Raw genomic sequence first — 15,296 nt, 5'->3', positions numbered from 1 at the left:
CACAATGGGGTCTCATTTACATGAACTGCCCATCAACAGTGTTTCACCCAGTGCAGTGAGAGATTTGTTACATTGTTGTAAGGAGAGGGAGGAAGGGAGTGGGATAGGGGAAGAGGAGAAATGTTATTTAAACATTGTGTTTGGTGGGGAAGTGGGATAGAGGAGAGGTGAGGAGTGGGGGAAGCAGGGAGATAGGGGGAGAGGAGTGGGGTAGGGTGGGGAGAGGGGTTATGGAGGGAGGGAAGGGAGTAACTGAGGGTAGGGGAAAGGAGAGGGAGGGAGAGGGGGGAGTGTGGGAGGAGGAGGAGAGGAAAGAGAAGAGGGAGGGTGAAGAGGAGGGGGAGGGAGTGTTGGGGGAATGAAGGAGGATAGGAGTAGGAAGAGTGATGGCGAGTTGCCGTGACTCGCGTCATAACGTGGATCTCTGGCGTCACAACTGGAACGCAGGTGGGGGCTATGGGTGAGTGGCAGAATATTGGGTTTGGGGACCAGCCCTCCCATGTGACAGGGACCCAACGGGTCCACTTGGTCTAGTATAAAATAAAATGTAACATTTTGATATTTTAAACTGATCATGTAAATGTCAGATAGAGTTCCACTCATATGGCAGAGTATTAATCTTTTCTTAATGATAATCGTTTATTATTAAATTCCAAAGTTGAATTGCTGAATTCAAGCTGAATTATGTTTCATTCTGTAATCTGGATTTGTTGATCTGCTTGTGCATTGTGAAAATTGTGTTTTGCCATGGTATTAATCTGAACCCTTCAGACATCTGTAACAACTGCCTGCTTGCAAGCAGCCAGGTTTTCTCCTCAGAATTACATTGAGCATTGACTGCAGCCAAATTTAAATCTTCCCAAAAAGGGCTTTTGTTTTTTGTTTTTTTCCAGCTCATGGAATAATTTTCCCTTGCAGGTGTAACAAGTGAAACCTCAGTGGTGATTCTGGAATCTTCGGGCGTGGCTGCCCAACCCTCTGCTTCCTGTCAGCAGAAAATTCAAAGCAACGTGTATGATTTACGGAAGAATATTCATGACCTGCGCATGCAGCTTCAGCAGTTGAGACAATCACAGGTATCTGTTCACGTTTCCACCCACAAGACTATAAACTTGCCACAGTATCTAAATGTTTCCCCTCAGAGATTAAGAGCTTAGTTAATTGCGATAAGATTATGAATGTATGTTACTTTATTCTCATTCATCCTACATTAGGATTGGAATAAGCATTTGTTCTGCATTGTAGATTGATATGCCAAAGATTGTATACAGTGTTAAATGCTGGCTTACAGTGATACAGAGCAAACTGCATGTGTCCTTGCTAAGCAGCAGTGGAACTCATCTTTATGTGGCATTTATTTCTGAAGCAATTTAAGGGCCTGTCCCACTTACGTGTCCTTGGCACGCTAACTACGCAACCCCGTGGTCGCGTTGAGCCGAGACGATCCCGCGAAAGTCGGGCACGATTACATGCGTACGCACAGCCGTCTGGAGCGCGTGATGTCATTTGAAGATGGACACACAGCTGGAGTAACTCAGCAGGACCGGCAGCATCTCTGGAGAGAAGCAATGGGTGACTTTTCGTGTCGAGACTCTTCTTCAGTCTGAAAAGAAGGGTTTTGACCCGAAACGTCACCAATTGCTTCTCTCCAGAGATGCAGCCAGTCCCACTGAGTTACTCCTGCATTTTGTGTCTATCTTCAATTTTCTTGGCCCCGCTCTGGGAGTAGACGTGGGGGCGGATCCGGACCGCAATGGCTGTGAGCCCCAGGCCGAGTTCGGCGATTGTTTGCCTGCTTTTGCTGCTGTTGAAGGTGAGACGTTGCGTCGCGCCAAGGTCTTGGGCCTGTCCCACTTTGGCCGTCAGTTCCACGACAGGCCATTAGAGCGTGAAGATTTAGTTCACTACAAGAATTTCGGAGCCCCACGCGATGTCGCGCACAACTCCAAACCCCTCTGCGCTTCTAAGTGGGACCAGCCCCTCGCGGCCATAAGATGCCCGTGCGCCTCAATTTGCGTGCCAAGGACATGTAAGTGGGACAGGCCCTTTATTGTATAGCACAGTTTCACTGCGATGGTGAGCTATGCTTCTCTGTCTTTAGGAATGGCATTGTTGGGAGTAACATTTCTGTCGAAGATGCATGCATAGGCTGTCTGGCTTCTGGCGTATGTAATAATAATAATAATAATAACTTTATTTATAAAGCACTTTTAGGCAACATCAGTTACCACAAAGTGCTGTACATGGGAAATCACAAAAAGTTATCCAAATTACTTTATTAAGATACAGCACAGTTTAAAAGACATGCGCACTGGTGAGCAATATGCCAGTGTCTCCAGTGAATAAAAGTGCTTTTAGGGAGGATTTAAAGATGGCATGAAGGGGCCTGTCTGATCTGCAGCGGCAAGGTTTCCAGAGTCCGAAGAAAAGCTCTATCCCCTCTGAGCTTAGACCTTGGTACCTGGAGCAGCTGATCCGCTGACCTGAGCACCGGGTAGGCATATAGGTGGAGCCCTCAGAGAGGTAAGGGGGCGAGGCCATTCAAAGATTTAAAAAACAAATAAAAGACTTTTAAAATGAACTCGAAGTGCACTGAAAAGGGAGGCCAAAATTGGCGTAATGTGCCCCCAGAGTTCCGGTTACGAGTTTTGGACCAACTGGAGATGAGCCAACGAAGCAGACTCCATCATTACACCAGCCGAGATGAAATAAAGAGGAATGTTTCAAAATGCTGCCGCTCGAGAATGAAACTTGCCAGCTTTGTAAAGAAGCTGGACAGTATTGTGTTTCCCCAGGTTAGGGAACACTGCAAGTGACCCAAGGAGGGAAGTTCAGGCAGCTTAGATCACTTCTGTCTTTTTTTTCGGAGCTATTTTCCTCAAGACAAGACAGAAGTGATTTTAGGGACTTCTTTCCTGAGTGTACAACTGGCTATCTTCTGAAAGAATGCCAGACTACACTGCCCAGTGGAAAAAATCAATACTAAAATTGAGCTTCAGAACTCTTTCAAGGCCACCAAGGCTTACACCACAAGATAAACCTGAACCACTTGTGCTGTTTGACTGACAAAATAGAGTTCGATAGGTCCAGCACAGAACAGGCCTTTTTAGCCCCAAAGCTCTGTCCATGCATGGACCAAGGAGACCTCCCGGATTCCTCCAGGAGCTTTCAGCCCTATTTCCCATGATTTTAGCTAATTTCAGCTTGGAGATTGGCTAAAGTCCCAGGCCTGGTTTGAGTATCCACTACACCTGTTTAAATTTAGCCAAGTGTACTTTTGAAAGAGCCCCAGACATTTAAAGTTCAATCATCACTTACAGTTACCCCAAATGCCCTGTTTGTATCTTTATGTTTCCTCTGGCAGCCTGATCAGTTTTTCCTATTTTATACTGTACCGCATCTTCTGGAAGAGACTACACTGCCAAAAATCAATACTGAGCTTCAGAACTCTTTACCCCAGTCACAAAAATAAACACCTTGTGCTATTGACTGACAAAATAGAGTTATACAGCACAGAACAGGCCTTTTGCCCCAACTTGTCCATGTGGACCAAGGAGTCTTCCTCAGCTTGCCCCATTTCCCTGCTTTTAGCTAATTTCTCTCTAAACCTTTTGCTATCCACATACCTGTCCAAGTGTATTTTAAACATTGTAATTGCTTACAGTTACCCCTGCCACTTCCTCTGGCAGCCCGTTCCATATATCCACCGCCCTTGGTGTGAATAACTTGCCTCTCATGTCCTCTTTAAATCTCTGCCCTTTTAACTTAAAACCGCGCACTCCGAGTTTATACTCCCTCAGAAAAAGACTGTAACAATCCATCTTATCTATACCCCTCATGATTTTATAAAGCAGGGAAAATCATTATAACCTCTCCAGTCTCTCCTAATAACTCAAGCCCTCCAGTCCCTGCAACTTCTTTTCTAAACCCTCTCTCTACTTTAATGACATCTGCATAGTGTTGCAAACGCAACAGCATGCCCAAGGTATGGTGTCACAGGGAAATAATCATAACTTCTCCAGCCTCTCCTTATAACCCTTATTCCTCCAGTCCCAGCAACATCTTTGCAAATCTTTTCTGCACCCTTTGTAGCTTAATGACATCTGTGTAATATGATGATTTGGAACTGCACTCAATATTTCCGGTGTGGTCTCACCAACGTCTTGTGCAGTTGTAACATGATGTTCCAACTCTTGTACTCAGCGTTCCATCCGATGAATGCAACTATCCTCTTTCACTAGGTACACAAAAATGCTGGAGAAACTCAGCGGATGCAGCAGCATCTATGGAGCAAAGGAAATAGGCGACGTTTCGGGCTGAAACCCTTCTTCAGACTGATGGGGGGTGGGGGGGAGAAGGAAGGAAAAAGGGAGGAGGAGGAGCCCGAGGGCGGGGGGATGGGAGGAGACAGCTCGAGGGTTAAGGAAGGGGAGGAGACAGCAAGGGCTAGCAAAACTGGGAGAATTCAACGTTCATGCCATCCGGACGCAAGCAACCCAGGCGGAATATGAGGTGCTGTTCCTCCAATTTCCGGTGTTGCTCACTCTGGCAATTGAGGAGACCAAGGACAGAGAGGTCGGATTGGGAATGGGAGGGGGAGTTGAAGTGCTGAGCCACCGGGAGTTCAGGTAGGTTATTGCGGACTGAGCGGAGGTGTTCGGCAAAACGATCGCCCAACCTCCGCTTAGTCTCCCCGACGTAAATCAGCTGACATCTAGAGCAGCGGATGCAGTAGATGAGGTTGGAGGAGATACAGGTGAACCTTTGTCGCACCTGGAACGACTGCTTGGGTCCTTGAATGGAGTCGAGGGGGGAGGTGAAGGGACAGGTGTTGCATTTCTTGTGGTTGCAACGGTAAGTGCCCTGGGGTGGTACGGGAGGGAAGGGAAGAATTGACAAGGGAGTTGCGGAGGGAGCGGTCTTTGCGGCAGGCAGACATGGGGGGAGATGGGAAGATGTGGTGAGTGGTGGGGTCACGTTGGAGGTGGCGGAAATGGCGGAGGATTATGTGTTGTATTTGCCGGCTGGTGGGGTGAAAGGTGAGGACTAGGGGGACTCTGCCCTTGTTGCGAAAGCGGGAATGGGGAGAGAGAGCAGTGTTGCGGGGTATGGATGATACCCTGGTGCGAGCCTCATCTATGGTGGCGGACGGGAATCCCCGTTCCCTGTAGAGCGAGGACATTTCCGATGCCCTGGTGTGGAACGCCTCATCCTGGGAGCAGATGCAGCATACGCGGAGGAATTGGGAGTAGAGGATGGAGTCTTTACAGGGGGCAGGGTGGGAAGACGTGTAGTCCAGATAGCCATGGGAGTCATTGGGTTTGTAGTGGATGTCGGTCAGAAGTCTGTCCCCTGCGATGGAGATGGTGAGGTCAAGGAATGGTAGGGAAGTGTCGGAAATGGTCCAGGTGTATTGGAGTGCCGGGTGCAAGTTGGTGATGAAGTGGATGAAGTCAGTCAGTTGTGTGTGGGTGCAGGAGGTGGCCCCAAAGCAGTCGTCAATGTAACAGAGGTAGAGGTCGGGGATGGGGCCCTGGTACGTATTGAACAAGGATTGTTCAACGTACCCGACAAATAGGCAGGCGTAGCTGGGGCCCATGCGTGTGCCCATAGCTACGCCTTGTGGTTGGAGGAAATGGGAGGAGTCAAACGTAAAGTTGTTGAGGGTGAGGACCAACTCGTAGTATGGAGTCAAGGTATGTGGAGATGACTCCATACTATCCCCCTTGGTCAAATCCCTTCCCACCTATGTTCTAGGCACCTCAGACACGCTCCGCCGCCTCCGCGCATTCCACTCTCTAGGCCCTCACCCCCTCATCTTCACCATGGATGTCCAGTCACTCTACACCTCCATCCCCCACCAGGATGGCCTCAAAGCCCTCCGGTTCTTCCTCGACCAGAGAAGCAACCTATACCCAGCCACTGACACTCTCCTCCGCCTAGTGGAGTTGGTCCTCACCCTCAACAACTTTACATTTGACTCCTAATAATATAAAACATGAATAACATAATACATTTCATGTACAACTTCTTGTTTTAAGGTAACTATTATTCTAAGGTAACTTTTATTCACTGTTGGAATTAGGTGGGGAGCAAAAGCATTGGCATCAATCTATTAGGCTGAATGACCTGATTCTGTATGGTAAACCTCTGCATCAAATCTGTAGTTCCAGCCTTATTTGGTTGAAAAGCTCCACAGTTTCTATTGCTGGTTTAATGTCTCCAAGCTTGTATTCAATAAAGTCTGTCGAAGTTTTGTGTTCTCTGTTACAAAACAATTTTAGACTCAGGGTGGGTCTGTTGTTCAGACATGTGACTGTTGACCATCTGACAAATGTGATGGTTGAACATCTGAAACAATGACAAATATAAACTGGAAGTCAATGCACACCAGAGGAGCCACTATGGTGGCACTCCAGATTTGTGCTTAGGCTACCAGATGGCTAATGTAATTCTCTATAACCCATGTCTTCTCTTAATGCTTTCCTATCAACAATTGTATTGGCCTTATTTTGGAAAGAAGCAACATCGTTTGGTCTTGTGCATTTGTATTCATATAATGACTTTTACAACCTCAGGCAGTCCCAAAACATTTTACAATCAGTGTAAAGGAAGTAAATTGTAAATACTGAGAAAAGACACAAAATGCTGGAGGAACTCAACGGGACAGGCAGCATCTCTGAACCTGAAGAAGAGTCTCGACCCGAAACATCATACATTTCTTCTATCCAGAGATGCTACGTCTCGCTGAGTTACTCCAGCATTTTGTGTCTATCTTTGGTGTAAACCTGCATCTGCAGTTCCTTCCTAAACAAATTGTAAATGCAATTATACTCAAAGAAGTCCAGTCCAGTGCAGTTTACACATGCCAAGCTGCGACAAAACAATACCACCTTTAGAAACATAGAAATTAGGTGCAGGAGTAGGCCATTCGGCCCTTCGAGCCTGCACCGCCATTCAATATGATCATGGCTGATCATCCAACTCAGTATCCCGTACCTGCCTTCTCTCCATACCCTCTGATCCCCTTAGCCACAAGGGCCACATCTAACTCCCTCTTAAATATAGCATTTACCAGCCTTTGATCCACCTCTCTTTTCCAGCTATTCTCTCCCATGCTAATCAGTACAAAGAGACCTGACCCGAAATGTCCCCGTCCTCTGTTTGATTCCCTCCACGAATGCTGCCCGCCACACTGAGTTTCTCACAACACTTGTTTAACAACAACTGACTCTGTAATTTGTAAGTGGTGTTGGTTTGAGGGTTAAATGTTGGCCATGAGATCTATTGCTTTTGAGAACAGATAAATTATTGGTCTGATGCTTCATCTCAAAAATGGTGCCTTCAACAGTGGAGTACTCTCAGTGCTGGCGTAGATTTTTATGTTCAAGTCTCTGGAACAGGATTTGAACTCACAACATTCTGACTCGATTTACAGTGCTATCAACTAGTCCATGTCTGATCCTTTAAATGAATCTTTTTATATGAATATAAAAATAAAACAAGTATATTGCCCACTTAAAATAACATTCCGTGTTACAGTGTTACTTTGAAGTATGCGAGAAAATAGGTTTACAAGATTAAGTCCTGTGGTTATAGTATTTTACTATGATTTCCTCATGAGCCAATAGTGAATATATGCCCAGGAATGAATGGGACACGCTGTGCTTAAATCTAAATGGCGTCAAGTTGGGAAAAGAGGAAGTACAACGGGAAATCGGGGGTCCTTATACATCAGTCTCTGAAAGTAAGCATGCAGGTACAGCAGACAGTGAAGAAAAAGAATGGCATGTTGGCCTATATAACAAGAGGAATCGAATATAGGAGCAAAGAGGTCCTTCTGCAGTTGTACAGAGAACCCAGTGAGACCACATCTGGAGTATTGTGTGCAGTTTTGGTCCCCTAATTTGAGGAAGGACATTCTTGCTATTGAGGGAGTGCAGCGTAGGTGTGCAAGGTTAATTCCCGGGATGGCGGGACTGTCATATGCTGAGAGAATGGAGCAGCTAGGCTTGTACACTGGAGTTTAGAAGGATGAGAGGATATCTCATTGAACCATATAAGATTGTTAAGGGTTTGGACACGCTAGAGGCAGGAAACATGTTCCCGATGTTGGGGGAGTCCAGAACCAGGGGCCACAGCGTAAGAATAAGGAGTAAGCCATTTAGAACGGAGACGAGGAAACACTTTTTCTCACAGAGAGTGGTGAGTCTGTGGAATTCTCTGCCTCAGAGGGCGGTGGAGGTGGGTTCTCTGGATGCTTTCAAGAGAGAGCTAGATAGGCCTCTTAAAAGTAGCGGAGTCAGGGGATATGGGGAGAAGGCAGGAACTGGGTACTGATTGGGGATGATCAGCCATGATCATATTGAATGGTGGTGCTGGCTCGAAGGGCCGAATGGCCTACTCCTGCACCTATTGTCTAAATGGAAAAAATCAGCTTCCCGTTATAAAATATGCACATCGCACACATTTTCGAATTATGTCAACCTCAGCACTTGAACTACAAATTCCGAGCTCCAGGCAGGTCCCAAGATTGATTAACCCCAGGATATGAATCACTGATTGTTCCAGCAGATGTAGTGGGGCAGGGTTCTTGTGCATCATTTCTGAAGCAAATTTAAATCTATCTTGCAGCCAGAAGGGCTCTGGAGTCCCACAGAGTTATTTGGCAGCTTTCCAAGCCATGCCCCCCGAACCAGAAACTGTTAGATCTGAAAGGTACTGCCGTTTAATTCACTTGGGGAAAAGATGGGAGATGTGACAGGAACAGGAACAGGAATTTGTTGCTGATTTTTGCAATACTTTATCAGCAAACAGTGGTTGGCACAATGGCGCAGCGGTAGAATTGCTGCCGTATAGTGCCGGAGGCTCGGATTGAATCCTGACTATGGGTATTGTCCATATGGAATTTGTACGTTCTCCCTGTGACCACATGGGTTTTCTCTGGGTCCTCTGGTTTCCTCCCAAACTCCAAAGACATACAGGTTTTTAGGTTGATTGGCTTTGGTAAAATTGTAAATTGTCCCTTGTGTGCAGGATAGTGCGTGTATGGAGTAATTGCTGGTCGAAGGGCCTGTTTCCCCGCTCTCTCTCTATAGTCAAACCTACCATTACTAGTTAGGGTTATGAATGTGACTCCTTAATAGCTTCATTCCTACTAAGCTTACCAGCTGTATAACCTGTTAAAATAGTCGAGTCAACTTATGTATCCCTTTAAACATACAGAAAGGTTTTAATTATTCAGCAAAATAGTTGCTTGTCCTAGCTAGTCGGACTTCTCTTTGCCTGATCCATATCGCTCCAAAGGTTTCCGATCTATGTTCATGTCTAAGTGCAATTTAAATGTGATAATTGTACAATTCTTTATCACCTCCCCCCGTCTGCTCCATGCCCACAACCTGATTGGGGTTAGGAGGGAGAGATAGATCAGCTATGATTGAATAGCGTAGACGATGGGCCGAATGGCCTAATTCTACTATTCATTGACCTCCACCCTTTGGGTGAAAATTCCGTCTATTCCCCCCCCCCCCCCCCCCCCCCCGTCTTTTTTTAATTGTTCGCCTTTCACCCTAAAACCATACTCTCCGGATTTTACCTCTCCCACACAGGGGGAAAACACTGTGACTATCTAGCCCATCTTTGCAATGCATGATTTTATATACCTCCAACGTCATGCTCACCCCTCTATGCTCCAGGGTAAAAAGATGCAGCCTATCCAGCCTTGCCCTATAACTCAAACACTCCACCTCCAGTAACATCCTCATAAATCTTTTGTGGCCCCTTTCCAGTTTAATGACATCCTTCCTATAGCAGGGCGACCAAAACCTTACACAGTACTCCAAATGCAACCGTACCAATATCTTGCACGGTCTACTTGTGTTGTCTATATTATTGCAAACCTAGGGCTGGGATTTCTCAACTCAATTCTCAGGGTAGGACGTGGGACATCCAGCTAATTTGTTAAGAAAATCAGCAAGACTGTCGAATGAAAGCTGATAGGATAAGAATAAGCTGCTATTTGGAACAGCTCTCTGACATGAGTGGGCAGTTTTAAGAGTAAGTTGCAAAAGTGATTGATTTGTTTTTCATCAGTGAATAATGCCTGTTGGGAACTTTGCCCTATAATGTTCTATGCCAATATATAGTTGATAACCTAGTTGTCAGATTTAAATTTGATTTGGGCTTGCTTTGCATCAAAAATAGAATCTACTAAAATTCCATAAATAACTGAGAAGGCACATTCAGTTTGGTTTATTGATTTATTATTTTCATCATTTGTGTTTTCCATCTTATCATGAAAGGACACAATTGTTGCCTTGCTCTTTCTAGGTAGTACTCATCTATAATAATATTCCATAAAAAAGAGAAACTTAGTAACCTGAAGAAAAGCAAGATCAGTAACAATTTTATTCCTTAAATCTAGTACCAAACGTATTCAGAAATATATAATGGCATTGTCAATGTTTTCTGCTAGAGCGTGTTCATTTGATGCTCCATTGCAAAGGAATTGTGTAAAAGGTCATAGGTTTGACTGATCTTTCTTTTTGTCATTTTCCCTACAAATGCTGCAACCAATGTATTCTCGAGAACGTTAGTTTTATTGTTTGAAGCAGTTTTGAGTGATGTTGTTTGCCAGATGACTGGTGGATTGTGCATTGGTTATTTCTCTTCCAGTATTCCGCTTCCTTCAAAAGCCATCTATTCAGCATCTTCCCTTCTAAGCGGTATAGAGGCTTGGTGGAGAGGAGTTTTGTTTATTAGTGTCACGTGTACCGAGGTACAGTGAAAAGCTTTTGTTTGCATGCTATCCAGTCAAAGGAAAGACTACAGATGAATATAATCAAGCGAAGATAGACACACAATGCTGGAGTAACTCAGCGGGCGGGACAGGCAGCATCTCTGGAGGGAAGGAATGGGTGAAGAAGGGTTTTGACCCAAAATGTCACCCATTCTTTCTCTCCAGAGATGCTGCCTGTCCCGCTGTTACTCCAGCATTTTGTGTTTACCTTCGATTTAAACCAGCATCTCCAGTTCTTTCCTACACTTCCAATACAGTCAAGCCATCTACAGTTATACGGAGAAAGGAGAAAAGTGCAAGATAATGTCTGATAAATTCTGAGTAAAGATAGTTCAAAGATCTCCAGTGAGGTGGATTGGAGGTCAGAACTGCTCTCTACCTGATGAGAGGGACCATTCAGTTGCCTGACTACAGCTGGGAAGAAACTGTCCGAGGCAGTGTTAACACAATTGGAGATTAACTGTCCTGCACAAACCCAGTTCCATTGTAGCAAAATGTAGTCCAACCCTAATCTACTTCATCGCTATATGAAATACTGTTGTGAAATACTGAAACCAGTGTCATTCTAAGGTTGCAATTAAAGTAGAGACAAGATCATAAATATGGATGTAGCGAGGCGTCTGCAGAGTGCAGTCTGGGCATCACTCAGCCTGATGAGAGCTCCGCAGCATTTAGTGTGCATTGCTTCTTGGCCAATGGGATTTTAATATTTCAGGACATTAAATAACATTATAGTTGATTCATAACTGCAGGCTCTTACTGCAGGCTGGTGGGTGGGTGATTGCACATTCTCTCTCTCTCTCTTGTCTGCAAAGCACTTAATGGAATAAGAACACTGGGAATGAGCTTTCGGCAGCTGTGCAGACCAGAATGAGTAGTTCTAATTGAAACACAGTGCAATGCATTAAATTTTCAAATGACAAAACTCATCATTGAGCATTAGAATGTAAAATGGAGCGCTTTGTCTTCTGATGGTTATTCATAGTTGTAATTTTAAATCCTTTTTAAAGGTTTGATTGCCCTGCGATTTGTTTTGTCTGATTTCCTGTGTCTATATTTTTCTTTCTATCATTAGGTTGCCCTTGTTGATCTTTGACTTTGTTGGCCTCTTAGAATATTAGAAATTAATTACCATCATAATTGCTGGGCAAGTGGTTGTTTTTTTGTTAATCTTGATAGATTTATTACTTTATATTAAATTCCTGACTGAAATTGGCTAAATTTTTGTCATTAGCCATTATTTGCATTCGTAAGTCTGTTTTCCTGAATAGCTATGAGTGGGAGTACAGTGTTCAATGCTGATATCAGCGTCGAAAATATTCTTAGGCAAGGAATGCACTGCCATTGATTACAAGAAATTATCCTTTTTTCTTCTCATCGCTACTGCAGCATATTCCTCCGTGAATATATTTCCCCTCAACTGTGGGACAACCAGTAAGATAAAGGCAGGAGGAATTTCACCAGATTGTTAACAATATATGTGCTGTGGGTTGGATAAATGTGAGGGAGTGCAGAAAAACTAAAGATGAAGACCTGCGCTTCGACTTGGTGCCTAGTCTCCAATGCATTTCAACATTGACAGAAAAGTGCGCTGGTGAATGTAACACTTTGAAAGTGTACATAGAAAAACATAGAAAATTGGTGCAGGAGTAGGCCATTCGGCCCTTCGAGCCTGCACCGCCATTCAATATGATCATGGCTGATCATCCAACTCAGTATCCTGTACCTGCCTTCTCTCCATACCCCCTGATCCCCTTAGCCACAAGGGCCACATCTAACTCCCTCTTAAATATAGCCAATGAACTGGCCTCAACTGCCTTCTGTGGCAGAGAATTCCACAGATTCACCACTCTCTGTGTGAAAAATGTTTTTCTCATCTCGGTCCTAAAAGACTTCCCCCTTATCCTTAAAGTGTGACCCCTTGTACTGGACTTCCCCAACATCGGGAACAATCTTCCCGCATCTAGCCTGTCCAACCCCTTAAGAATTTTGTAAGTTTCTATAAGATCCTCCCCCCCCCTCAATCTTGTAAATTCTAGCGAGTACAAGCACGAGACTGCATTAAAGGTAAATTAAAAGGTCAATTACTGCACATAACATGAAGTCTCTCGATGTTTTACTTTGAAAATAACATTACTTAAATGCACATGGTTGTTACTGATTTCACTCAGATGAATGAGTTCAATAAATCTTGCCACTTTGTTGCAGTCTGCAAAGAACAGTTCAGTAGTTTGCATTAAAATCAATTGAAAAAACCTGTAGGTCCTTCATAGGTCTGGAGCCTTGCAGGTAGGATCTGAATACCTGTTTTAAATGTCATACTTTTGCAGTATATTGCAGTATTTTGTTATCAAACCATTTAAAAACTTAATGGAATGTTGGATTTAACTCTGCTAAATGATTACAGATAAAAAATACAGAATGCTAGAAACACCCCAGTGCTGATAGTATCTGTGGAAAGAGAAACTTGGAATTAATCTGTTAGATCAAAGAGCTTTTGCCCAAACCTGCTGTGTTTCCAGCCTTTTCTGTTATTAATTTCAGATTCCCAGCATCCTCATTTTGTTTTTGATTTTCATCAACTAATTTTTTGTTGGGCTTATAACATGTGGGAAGTAAATTAAAACAAGGTGTATTGATGTAGAATTTTACACATAAAAAAACATGGTAAAGTACTTCACAGGAGTGCCAAGAAACTTTCATCAGCAATGTACAAAAGGAAATTCAAAGCCAGGTGATGGTAAAGATTCGTCAAAGAGGTGGATGCAAGGAATGAATTCATTTCTCCAAGCACCAACAAAAGGGCCTGTCTCACTGCGGGAACCTAATTTGCGAGTTTAGAAGAGTTTAGGAGGATTTTTTAAAAGTGTCATGGTCTTGTTGTATCGCCGAAATAGAACACCTCCTTCGACTATGTAGAGAACCTCCTACGAATATGTAGATAGTGTTAGTATAGTCGAAGGTGGCCGTCTTCACTCTCCACTATTTGGTGTCCAATTTTCCCAAAGCTAGTCAACGCTAGTCTTCAACATATTCAAAGGAGGTCGAAGGAGATTGAAGGAGGTCTTCTACATAGTCGAAGGAGATTCGACTATGTGGAAGACTAGCTTCGACTAGCTTTGGGAAAATTGGACACTGAATAGTGGAGGGTGAAGATGACCATCTTCGACTACCTTCGACTAGACTAACACTATCTACGACTACCTTTGACTACCTTCGACTGCCTTTGATTACCTACGAATAACATGCTGATCTACTACTGTCGTGGTTTAGAGACTCAGAGATGGATAAGATAGACATAGAAACATAGAAATTAGGTGCAGGAGTAGGCCATTCGGCCCTTCGAGCCTGCACCACCCTTCAATATGATCATGGCTGATCATCCAACTCAGTGATGACACAGACATGGAGAATTCTTCAAGAAGACGAAAGCCTGTATTTGCAAACATCAGCTGGAAAATTCAGAGATGACACCACCTGTCCGTTCTCTAATTGCTCTCCGACTACAGAAACAGGCAGCTTTTTATTACAGTTTTTCAGCCACATCTTCTCTACCTTATCTGGCATGCTGTACTTCTGGGCCTGTACTCCTGGGCCTGTACTCCTGGGCCTGTACTCCTGGGCCTGAGTCGTTGAATTGGAGGATTGTGACATATTACAGGCGCTCACCGACTTCTGTAATAGGCGACTTGCGTAAACTCCCATCGTCTTGTCCACTCTGCCGCTCCCCCCTCCACCACTGCCACAGCCTCGTACCACGGAGTTGCTGACATCTTCCACCTTGGACGATGTCGGTGACTGCGGGGGAGAAGGTGGAGGAGGCAGCAGTGGAGCGGGAAGCGGACAAAGCAACAGCTGACAGGAAGAAGCGGCGTCTAGTGAGAGGGGAGGGAGCTCTATGGTGACCGGGTGCATCCTGTCAGTGGAGGCAGCCTGAAGAAACTGCTGTTGACCAGGGGCAACACGTGAGCTGCAACAATAGCCACGTCAATCAGACGGTGCGGCAACTGGTGAAGAAGGGCTCGCTTATGTCGACCCGTGGCATCGCAGCCTAGTTTTATGGTGAAATGACACAAGGTGCTGGAGAAACTCAGCAGGGCCGACTTAGTCTGAAGAAGGGACCCGACACAAAATGTCACCTATCACATGTTCTCATGAGATGCTGCCTGACATGCTGAGTTACTCCAGCACTTTGGATCATTTTGTGTATTATCTAGCATCTGCAGTTCTTTGTTTATACCTAGTTTTAAGGTGATTCTGACGCATAAAATCCAACTTAGGTAAGGAACGAAGCCCTTGCATAAGTGGCAGAGTGTCTGTACTAGGAATTGAAGGGAGTGATGCCACGTTGATTTGTAAACAAAACATAATGTTAAGATTTGAACACATGCTTAACTCGGAGTTAGTGGACAAGTTGGAACAGGGGAGACATGAAGAACTGCACAAGCTGGTTTACAAAATAAGATACAAAGAGCTGGTATATCTCAGAGGCTCAGGT

General features: G+C 44.5%; 1 protein-coding gene across 5 annotated transcripts in view; it reads left to right on the top strand.

The window, feature by feature from the left end:
• LOC129707370 (sickle tail protein homolog) overlaps positions 1 to 15,296 on the top strand; it is a 171,373-nt gene that overhangs the window by 86,104 nt on the left and 69,973 nt on the right. For all 5 annotated transcript variants that reach the window (XM_055652365.1, XM_055652358.1, XM_055652383.1 and 2 more), the window contains one exon: positions 919 to 1,076. In XM_055652365.1, the coding sequence (XP_055508340.1) occupies positions 919 to 1,076 (158 nt within the window). The remainder of the gene's footprint in view (positions 1 to 918; positions 1,077 to 15,296) is intronic.

The sequence above is a fragment of the Leucoraja erinacea genome, chromosome 2 (assembly GCF_028641065.1).
Source record: "Leucoraja erinacea ecotype New England chromosome 2, Leri_hhj_1, whole genome shotgun sequence".
In the NCBI taxonomy this organism is placed as follows: domain Eukaryota; kingdom Metazoa; phylum Chordata; class Chondrichthyes; order Rajiformes; family Rajidae; genus Leucoraja; species Leucoraja erinaceus.
The sequence above is the reverse complement of the archived record's forward strand: the minus strand, read 5'-3'. Positions and strand labels throughout refer to the sequence as shown.